Raw genomic sequence first — 10,946 nt, forward strand, 5'->3', positions numbered from 1 at the left:
GCCATCTTGGCATGGCCTTCTCATTCCACCACAGTGCTGGCCACTGGTGAGAGTTACCCGCTGCATCAGAACAGGGTGGCCGCTGGGACACCACGGCCTCCCACTCGTGACATTGTCTGCTCATACTCGCCTCCCCAGGGCCCTGCATCAGTGCACAATCAGCCTGGGGGTTAAGTCTCCAACATCTGCACTTTGGGGGAGTCCCTTAAACCAACCCAGGGAAGTTACTAGACTGTGCTGAGACGGAGTCTCCTCGTTAATAAAACGTGGCCTGTGACAGCCCTCTCGGGGGGAGGTTTGCTGCGCATTCGCCCATCAGCCAGGGTCTTTGGTCAGCTCGCGTCCCCGAAGGGGCAGTCTGACTCCAGCAGGTCGGAAAGCACCCCCGTCCTCTGGTCTGGATCCACCCGCATCTCCACCCTCTGTTCAACACTGTGTGGCAGTTACCTCCACCACTGGACTAGCACATCACCTCTTTGCAAGCTAGCAAACTGCCTCACACAAGATAGGTAATTTGCACACTTTTGCCAAACCAACATCTACCAAAAATTCTGGGCTGCCCATGGCCAACCCCTCCCCCAGAGTAAGTAGGAGTGCAGGCCGTCAGTCTCCTCTTCAGCTCAGGGGTGCATGGCCTCCCCAAGTACCCGTACGCGTGGAGTCTGCCATTTGCTCCGGTATGTTGGCGATTCACCCACAGCTGACACGCTGCAGGCTCTGTGATGCGCCCTGTGCATGTCACAGCGGGCGTCACGGTAACCTCTCACAATGAAACGGCCAATGCGAGCTCCCACACTGCTCACCGGTAGAGTGAATTTAATCTTAACCTGACGTTGGCTGACATATCCCTGTCTGGATGACTTTGCACCATGTGCTTTCCAAGAGGTGAGTAAGTTGACCTTGAGATCTGCCCTCTTTCCACGTTTGCAGTGAACAGTACTGGTGACCGCGGGCACAACACCGTACACCAATCCCGGGAGCCCAGGCGTCTTGTTCGACTGAAACTTTATACCCATTGCCCTCGTCCTTCCAGCCACTGGCCACCGCTCTCTCCTGGCCACGCTCTCTCCTGGTCACTGCTCTGTCCTGGCCACCGCTCTCTCCTGGTCTGTCCTGGCCACTGCTCTCTCCTGATCACTGCTCTCTCCTGGTCACTGCTCTGTCCTGGCCACTGCTCTGTCCTGGCCATGGCTCTCTCCTGGCCACGGCTCTGTCCTGGCCACAGCTCTGTCCTGGCCACTGCTCTGTCCTGGCCACTGCTCTCTCCTGGCTACAGCTCTGTCCTGGCCACTGCTCTGTCCTGGCCACTGCTCTCTCCTGGTCTCCGCCCTCTCCTGGCCACCGCTCTGTCCTGGCTGCCACTCCTCTCTCGCGCCATGAGTCTGATGGCTGTGAGTCGGGCTGTTTTAGAGGCTCACGTTGGTGCAACTTTCTCCACTCCATGATTGGCTTCTTCCGCCTAGCATGACGTCCTCCAGACTCATTCATGCTGCCACGGGTGCAGAATTCCCTCTTTGTAAGGCTCCGTGATACTCCACGTGTGTACAGGCACAGCCACACTTTCCCCATCCACTCACCCACCCATGCAGACTTGGGAGGGTTCCACGTCTCGGCTGTTGTGAATAATATTGTGAACATGGGAGGGCAAATATCTCTTCAAAAATCCTGATTTCAATCATCTCGGATGAAACCACGACTGTGATTTCTGGATCATGTAGTAGTTCTATTTTTAATTTCTTGAGGAATCGCGGAGCTGTTTTCCGTAATAGTTGTACCATTTTACATCCCACCAGAAGTGTCCATAGTGGATTCCAGTTCGGCATCCTCACCATTCTATCTTCTGGTGTATGTAATAGCTGTCCTAGCAGAGCCAAGGCAGGGTCTCAGGTGGCGACAGTGTCTCAGGTGGTGACAGTGTCAGGTGACAGTGTCTCAGGTGACAGTGTCTCAGGTGACAGTGTCTCAGGTGACAGTGTCTCAGGTGGCAGTGTCTCAGGTGGTGACAGTGTCTCAGGTGGTGACAGTGTCTCAGGTGGTGACAGTATCTCAGGTGGTGACAGTGTCTCAGGTGACAGTGTCTCAGGTGGTGACAGTGTCTCAGGTGACAGTGTCTCAGGTGGTGACAGTGTCTCAGGTGACAGTGTCTCAGGTGGTGACAGCGTCTCAGGTGGTGACAGTATCTCAGGTGGTGACAATGTCTCAGGTGACAGTGTCTCAGGTGACTGTGTCAGGTGACAGTGTCTCAGGTGGTGGCAGTGTCTCAGGTGACAGTGTCTCAGGTGGTGACAGGGTCTCAGGTGACAGTGTCTCAGGTGACAGTGTCTCAGGTGGTGACAGTGTCTCAGGTGGTGACAGTGTCTCAGGTGGTGACAGGGTCTCAGGTGACAGTGTCTCAGGTGACAGTGTCTCAGGTGACAGTGTCTCAGGTGGCAGTGTCTCAGGTGGTGACAGTATCTCAGGTGGTGACAGTGTCTCAGGTGGTGACAGTATCTCAGGTGGTGACAGTGTCTCAGGTGACAGTGTCTCAGGTGGTGACAGTGTCTCAGGTGACAGTGTCTCAGGTGGTGACAGGGTCTCAGGTGACAGTGTCTCAGGTGGTGACAGTGTCTCAGGTGACAGTGTCTCAGGTGGTGACAGTGTCAGGTGACAGTGTCTCACGTGACAGTGTCTCAGGTGACAGTGTCTCAGGTGACAGTGTCTCAGGTGACAGTGTCTCAGGTGACAGTGTCTCAGGTGGTGACAGTGTCTCAGGTGACAGTGTCTCAGGTGGTGACAGTGTCTCACGTGACAGTGTCTCAGGTGGTGACAGTGTCTCAGGTGACAGTGTCTCAGGTGACAGTGTCTCAGGTGGTGACAGTGTCTCAGGTGGTGACAGTGTCTCAGGTGGTGACAGTGTCTCAGGTGACAGTGTCTCAGGTGGTGACAGTGTCTCACGTGACAGTGTCTCAGGTGGTGACAGTGTCTCAGGTGACAGTGTCTCAGGTGGTGACAGTGTCTCAGGTGGTGACAGGGTCTCAGGTGACTGTGTCTCAGGTGACAGTGTCTCAGGTGACTGTGTCTCAGGTGGTGACAGGGTCTCAGGTGGTGTTAATCTGCATTTCTTTGGAGCAGACGCAGCGCACTTTTGGTTAAAACTCCAATGGCCTTTTTTTTTTTAACAGAAATAAAGAAAACAATTCCAAAATTCCTATGGAACCTACAAGACCTTTAACAGCAAAAACAATCCTGAGAAGGAAGGCCCCAGTATCAATACAGGGACTGCAAACGACTCCCCGCAGGCGCAGTCAGGGGACCTTCTGCAGAGTGATGAGGCTGCACGGTACGGCCATCTCCTCAACCAGTGCGCCAGGGAAAGTGGACGTGCACGTGCACAGCATGCAATGGACCCATCTGTGTTTTTCTGGAGGAAAGTGCGGGGGAAGTGCTTCAGAACCCTGGTCTTGGCAATGGCTGCATGGGTATGTGACAGTCACAGCCTACAGCCACAGCCTACAGTCACAGCCCACAGCCACAGCCCACAGCCACAGCCCACAGTCGCAGCCTACAGTCGCAGCCTACAGTCACAGCCCACAGCCACAGCCCACAGTCACAGCCCACAGCCACAGCCCACAGTCACAGCCCACAGTCGCAGCCCACAGCCACAGCCCACAGTCACAGCCCACAGTCACAGCCTACAGCCACAGCCCACAGCCACAGCCCACAGCCACAGCCCACAGTCACAGCCCACAGCCACAGCCCACAGTCGCAGCCTACAGTCGCAGCCTACAGCCACAGCCTACAGTCACAGCCCACAGTCACAGCCCACAGTCACAGCCCACAGTCGCAGCCCACAGCCACAGCCCACAGTCACAGCCCACAGTCACAGCCCACAGCCACAGCTCACAGTCACAGCCCACAGTCACAGCCCACAGCCACAGCCCACAGCCACAGCCCACAGTCACAGCCCACAGCCCACAGCCACAACCCATAGCCCACGGTCACAGCCCACGGTCACAGCCCACAGCCCACAGCCACAACCCATGGCCCACAGCCACAGCCTACAGTCACAGCCCACGGTCACAGCCTACAGTCACAGCCCACAGCCACAGCCCACAGCCACAGCCACAGCCCACAGTCACAGCCCACAGTCACAGCCCACAGCCACAGCCCACGGTCACAGCCTACAGTCACAGCCCACAGTCACAGCCCACAGTCACAGACAAGGGGGACGGCATCAAGCTGCAAGAACTCCTGCTCCGCACGGGCACCGTTAACAGTGACCAGGCAACCACAGAATGAGAAGACACTTGTGGGTTGTCTGACGTTTTTTCAAAGAAGATTTATTTATTTTATTTGAAAGGCAGTTAAAAAGAGAGGAGAGACAGACGGAGAGAGATTTCATCTGCTGGTTCACTCCCAAATGACCACAAGGCCAGGCCAGGCCAGGAGCTTCTTCTGGGTCTCCCACATGGCTGCAGGGCCCCAAATACTTGGGCCATCTTCCACTGCTTTCCCAGGCCATAGCAGGGAGCTGGATCAGAAGTGGGGCAGCCGGGACTCAGACCGGTGCCCATATGGGATGCTGATGTCGCAAGCAGTGGCTTAACATGCTCTGTACAAGCGGCCCTGGCTATTTGTCTTGTAAGTAATGAACATCAAGAACATATAAGGAAAGGCTCGCAATCCAACAGCAACACAATAACAACAATGAAAAGAACAAATAATCCAATTAAACATGGGCAGAGGACATGAACAGGCATCTGCCTGAAGATGGCCGACAGGGGCACATTTGAAGCACGCCGATTCTTCCCTAGGCAGCTCCTGTTCACTCTCCACTTCTGGGAAAACAGCTTTTCCATGCCTGTGTGACAGCTGCTGCCCCCCGGGCCTTTCACTTTGCTAGGAAAGTGTCCGCGCGAGGACTGCTCTGCACTGTGGCCCCAACGCTGCAGCGCACACCGTGTCCCCGGGCCTTGGAACAACCTCAGGTGGTGCTGGCAGATGGCCCGGTCCCCACCCAGCTGACACGCAAACCTCGCCAGAGTCCAGCCCTCACATCTTCCCCCTGAGGTTAAAGCACTCCTTACAGATCCGGGGAAATGGGACGTGTGTCAACAGATGTTCTCCTTTCAGAGCAGCAGAGTGGAGAAACTCCCGTTTGGAATTTCCATCCAGAAGGAAGCAGGCGGGAAGATGGAAACAAAGGAGGCTGTGCCGGAGGCCTGGAGACACGCGGCCACTCACGGCCCACGGCCCACGGCTCATGGCCCACAACCCACGGCTCACATCCCACGGCCCATGGCCCACAGCTCACGGCCCACAGCCCACAGCCCATGGCCCACACCCCACAGCTCACGGCCCACAGCCCACAGCCCACGGCTTATGGCCCACAGCTCACAGCTCACGGCCCACGGCCCACAGCCCACAGCCCATAGCCCATGGCCCACACCCCACAGCTCACGGCCCACAGCCCACAGCCCACAGCTTATGGCCCACAGCTTACAGCTCACGGCCCACGGCCCACAGCCCACAGCTCACAGCCCATGGCCCACAGCCCACGGCTTATGGCCCACAGCTCACAGCTCACAGCCCACGGCCCACAGCCCACAGCCCACAGCCCACAGCCCATGGCCCACACCCCACAGCTCACGGCCCACAGCCCACAGCCCATGGCTTATGGCCCACAGCCCACAGCTCACAGCCCATGGCCCACAGCCCACGGCTCATGGCCCACAGCCTACGGTTTACGGCCCACGGCCCAGGACCCACAGCCCACGGCTCACGGCCCAGGACCCACAGCCCACAGCCCATGGCCCAGGACCCACAGCCCACAGCCCACAGCCCAGGGCCCACAGCCCAGGACCCACAGCCCATAGCCCATGGCGCATGGCCGTGGACCCCACAGAGCAGAGGCTGCTCTCAGCAGGACCAGCTCCAGGGCTGTGAAAGCCTCGGCGTGGGCAGCCATGCCCTGGGAAGCGTGCTTGCCATCTGCCTCACTGGGAGTGCTGCTGGCTGCCATGAGCTCACTCCCAGCCCTCCCCACCCCTCCCTCTCTCCTCTACCTCATCCTCCCTCTACCCGTTCCTGGTCCCTCCCCTCAAGGGAGTAAGACCTGCTTAAGACCCACCTTTGCTCTTCTGTTTCCTGGAGTGGGGCTTCTCAGCCTCAGCCCCCTGGGGACTGTAGGATAGCTGCCCGCACCCCGGCTTCCAGCCACACCAGGCCAGGGGCTCTGTCCCTTCTCCATCCTCATGCCAACGACAGCACGTCTCCCACCGTGGCCACACTCCCTGTCCTGCAGTGCCGTGTGGGGGAGAGTACACCGGGACTCAGCTGGGTCAGACAGCAGGTTCCTAAGTGTCCACATGGAGGATGCAAGCAAGTCCGCAGGGAGCAAGGGAAGGGCTGGCCTAGGGCAGGGCCCTGCAGAGCGTTCTGGGTCTGCCTCTTCCTCCCAGACATGTGCGGCCCATGGGGTGCCCGGGTGGCAATGTGGTCATCGTGGACCTCCCAGGTGCTCCTCCGGCGGAGAAGGAATTGGGCGATGTGGTCTCAGTGTGGTGCTGCAGAGGCAAAGCCAGAGCTCCTAGTGGGGCTGGAGTGGAAGTCACGGGGTGGGCTGAGGGCTGCGCACGGGGACACCCTCCAGGGGAGAGCCCAGAGCCGGGCTGTGCAGAGAGGCGCAGAGCGAGTGCAGCCCGAGGCTGGAGAGCTGTCTGGGAACCTCTGGGGGAGAAGCCGGCACAACGCCAAGGAAGGAGGTGGCGGGGTGGAGGGGCCACCAGGCACCGTGGCCGGCCCAGCTCTCAGAAGTGCCCTGGCCAGGGACGCGCTGCCTGCAGTCTTGTGTTTGCGAGTGCGGGAGTGGGGTGGGACTTGAGAGAACCGGCAGACGCTGATTTTCCCATGGCAGCCTGGAAGGCAGCCTCTCCTAGGGGAGCCGGGCAGTGTGTCTGTCCCTGAGGGGGACATGCAGCGGGCGGTTCGGCCCCGGGGCTCAGGTGAGGCTCTCAGCCAGGTCTCCCAGGCCGCAGCCCTGTCTGGTTTCTGTCTCAGGCACAGCTCCCTACTCCAGAGCAAATGGTGCGGAAAACCCAGTCCCTGGGCGTCCTCTCCAGCCACGCAGACCTGGAAGAACAACACGGTTCCGAGGCAGAGTCTGCGCTGCATTTCTGTTTTGTCTTTCTTCTGTAACCATCGCAATTATACACGTCGACTGATGCAGAGCCTGTTTCCACAGAAGGGCTGGGAGTGCTGCTTGTGTGTGTCTGAGATGACTCCTTCCAGACGTAAGCAAACGCAGCCACGGTGGGACAGGCGGAGCCAGGAGACCGCCTGTGAACACGGCCACCACGGCTGCTCCCAGTGCCACACGCATCTCTGCAAGGTGGGAGGGGCTCAGCTGACCCCTAGCTGCCCCACCAGCTCAATGAGCGAGGCACAGTGGCAGTACCTCCAACCCTTGTGCGCTGTGGACGTGTGTGTGTGCAAACCCTGGCTCTGCGAAAGGTCGCCCCCGACACACAGCCTGTCTCCCATGTGTGTGCAAACCCTGGCTCTGCAAACAGTCACCCCCGACACACAGCCTGACTCCCAACCCCACCCCCATGGAAGTAAGATCCTCACTCTCACGTGTGCTGAGTGCCCACATCACACGGGCATCCTGTCCTCCTTGGGACCCAAGAGGGACACGCCCAGGTCACCATCTCAGCCGACATCCCCCACTCTCTATCCCTCCCCCCCCCACTCTCTCCCTCTCTCCCTCTCCCCCCCACTTCCTGGCCCTCTCATGCTCTCTCGTCTCCTCCTCTGTGTCTCTGTCCCTCCTCCTCCTGGGCACTGCTGTGAGGCTCACAGCTGTCACTGCCCGCAGGTGCACCTGTGCATAGGGACACATGGTCTCTGGCACTCCTGTTGTCAGCCCCTGCCCCTGAGCCTGCCATCCTCACACACAGCCCTGCGTGGTCTCTCACTCCTGGCCTTGTGTGCGCACATGTGCCCACACCACAGCCCTCATGTGTGCACCCACCGTGAACACACTCCAACTCAGAGCCCCTCCCCCGCAAGGCTCCCTGAAAACCATCCCACCTGTGCCCGTCCCATCTGAAACACCCGCCCCTCCCACGGCCACACAGCATCCTTCACACGCGCACACACGCACACATGCTTGCACACACATGCCCTAACCTGCTCACAGATTCCATGATGCTTAGTAAGCCAGGATTTTTTTTTAATCCTAAGTTGAGAGTATACACATCAGCTTTTCACTTCTGGAAAGATGAGGTAGGCGTGCTTTTTCCCACCTCCATCACTAATTCCAATGGAAATCCTCAGAGATTTAAGCCAACCTAAGTCAGCTCTGGAACATGGAGAGAAGGCGATGGACCGGCCAGGGGCTCGGGTCCCGAGAAGCCACACAGAAGGGAGTTCCTTGGGGTTCCTTCCTTCAGCACTTGTGTCGCAGACTTGGAGCTGCGGGAGTTGGAGACCTGGACACACGGCACAGATCACCAAGCCAGCAAGAGCCCCTCCTCTCTAACAGAGGCCAGGCGAGGGGCCGCGCAGCCAGGAAGGAGCCTCTAGATGGGGACGGCCCTTGCTGAGGAAGTGAACGATGCACCTGACGAAGGCGCACACCACACTCTGGCTTCAAAGACTCGGGTTTGAAAAGATGTTGGGTGCCGGTTTGAGTCCCGGCTGCTCCACTTCCGATCCAGCTCTCTGCTGTGGCCTGGGAAGGCAGTGGACGATGGCCCAAGTGCTTGGGCCCCTGCACCCGCGTGGGAGACTCGGAGGAGATGTCAGCGGGCCCTGGATCACAGCCGCAGGCCACACACCGCCTGCCCCATTTTCACCCCATCGTAGCCCCACGCTCTGCCCCGGCCCCTGCTTGCCTTTGCCAGGTCAGTCGTAGCTGGACTCACGCCGGACGTGGCCCTCTGGCCTGGCCTCTCACTTAGGCTTCCGCCGTGCCCCTCCTGGCCAGGCAGCTCAGGCCCTTCCAGTCTGAGTGAGCTTTCAGAGTCCAGCTGCTCCACTCGAGATGCACCCACTCGCCCGTGAGGACCCTGTTGGCTTCCAAGCCCTGGCAGGCGGACGCCGCCGCCATGGGACACCGTGTGCAGGCTGGGTGTGGGCAGGGTTTTCTACTCTTCTGGGTAAATAGGAAGGAGCAGGTTGCCAGATCCTACAGTGTGAGTGTTTTGTAAGAAACCACACGGTGCTGGAGCCCACGCTGTGGTGTAGCAGGTAAAGCCGCTGCCTGCAGCGCCGGCATCCCACATGGGTGCCAGTTGAGTCCCGGCTGCTCCACTTCTGATCCAGCTCTCTGCTGTGGCCTGGGAAAGCAGTAGAAGACGGCCCAATGGTTTGGGCCCCTGCACCCGCGTGGGAGACCTAGAAGAAGCTCCTGGCTCCTGGCTTCGGATCGGCACAGCTCTGGCTGTTGCAGCCAACTGGGGAGTGAACCAGCAGATGGAAGACCTCTCTCTCTCTTTCTCTCATTATCTCTCTCTCTCTCTCTGCCTCTCCTTTTCCCTCTGTATAACTTTGACTTTCAAAATAAATAAATCTTAAAAAAAAGAAACTACATGGTGCCCTCCAAAATGGCTGCACCCTTTTATTTAAAGATTTTATTTTTATTTATTTGAGAGGTAGAGTTACAGAGAGAGGGAGAGGTCTTCCATCTGCTGGTTCACTCCCAAATGGCTACAACGGCTGGAGCTGTGCCGATCCAAAGCCAGAAGCCAGGAGCTTCTTCTGGGTCTCCCACATGGGTGCAGGGGCCCAAGGACTTGGGCCATCTACTGCTTTCCTAGGTCACAGCAGAGAGCTGGATCAGAAGATGAGGAGCTGGGATTAGAACCGGCGCCCATATGGGATGCCGGCGCTTCAGGCCAGGGCTTTAACCCGCTGGGCCACCTTGCCAGCTCCTTTGACGAGTCTGGCCTTCTGCGTGGTTTCCAGGGCACCTGGGGTTTTCTTTCTGCAGAAGTTTTATAGCTTTACAGTAGGTCTGCGAATCTTTTAGACTAGTGGAGGGTGTGAGATCGCGTCTAGGTTTATTTTTTGCCCCCGGGTGTCCAGGTGTTGCGACACATTGGCTGCAAAGACCACCTTTTCTGCACGCTGCTGCCTTTGCTCTGACGTCAAAGGCCGGGTGACAGAGGGGCCTGTGTCTGGGCCCTCCGTCTCATCCACCACCCGTTGTCTCTTCCTTCACCATGCCACGCTGTCTTTGTATTGCAGCTTTATGGGACGTCCCCAGCCAGGGGGATCAGCCCCTCACCCTGACTTCTCCAGTGCTCGGCTAGAGATTCTGAGTTCGGTTTCATAGCGATTATAGTTTGGGAGAAGGCACTGAGGCTCTGAGAGAAATGATCTTTTTTTTCCTGACAGGCAGAGTTATACAGTGAGAGAGAGAGACAGACAGAGAGAAAGGTCTTCCTTCCGTTGGTTCACCCCCCAAATGGCTGCCACGGCCGGTGCGCTGTGCTGATCCGAAGCCAGGAGCCAGGTGCTTCTTCCTGGTCTCCCATATGATTACAGGGCCCAAGCACCTGGGCCATTTTCCACTGCCCTCCCCGGCCACAGCAGAGAGCTGGACTGGAAGAGGAGCAACCGGGACAGAATCTGACGCCCTGACTGGGACTAGAACCCGGGATGCCGATGCCGCTGGCGGAGGATTAGCCTAGTGAGCCACGGCACCGGCCATTTTTTTTTTAAAATTTATTTGACAGGCAGAGTTAGTGAGAGAGAGAGACAGAGAAAGGTCTTCCTTCTGTTAGTTCATCCCCCAAATGGCCGCTGCGGCTGGCGCTGCGCTGATCTGAAGCCAGGAGCCAGGTGCTTCTTCCTGGTCTCCCATGGGGTGCAGGGCCCAAGCACTTGGGCCATCCTCCACTGCACTCCCGGGCCACAGCAGAGAGCTGGCCTGGAAGAGGAGCAGCCAGGACAGAACTGGT

General features: G+C 58.3%; 1 protein-coding gene across 1 annotated transcript; it reads left to right on the forward strand.

Annotated features, from left to right (window-relative positions):
• The first annotated feature begins 406 nt into the window (after positions 1 to 406).
• On the forward strand, positions 407 to 9,249 carry LOC138845817 (uncharacterized). Its single transcript, XM_070059443.1, has 2 exons — positions 407 to 885; positions 3,162 to 9,249. Exons 1-2 carry the CDS (start codon positions 857 to 859, stop codon positions 4,276 to 4,278), a joined length of 1,146 nt encoding a protein of 381 aa, XP_069915544.1. The 5' UTR covers positions 407 to 856; the 3' UTR covers positions 4,279 to 9,249.
• The last annotated feature ends 1,697 nt before the right edge of the window (positions 9,250 to 10,946 follow it).

The sequence above is a fragment of the Oryctolagus cuniculus genome, chromosome 16 (assembly GCF_964237555.1).
Source record: "Oryctolagus cuniculus chromosome 16, mOryCun1.1, whole genome shotgun sequence".
In the NCBI taxonomy this organism is placed as follows: domain Eukaryota; kingdom Metazoa; phylum Chordata; class Mammalia; order Lagomorpha; family Leporidae; genus Oryctolagus; species Oryctolagus cuniculus.

What these genes read in the sequence shown, in the direction of transcription:
- LOC138845817 (XM_070059443.1), top strand. Translation starts at nt 857, where the DNA reads ATGACTTTGCACCATGTGCTTTCCAAGAG. An exon ending in CACCATGTGCTTTCCAAGAG is followed by an intron (nt 886 to 3,161) that starts GTGAGTAAGTTG and finishes TTTTTTTAACAG; the next exon opens with AAATAAAGAAAACAATTCCA.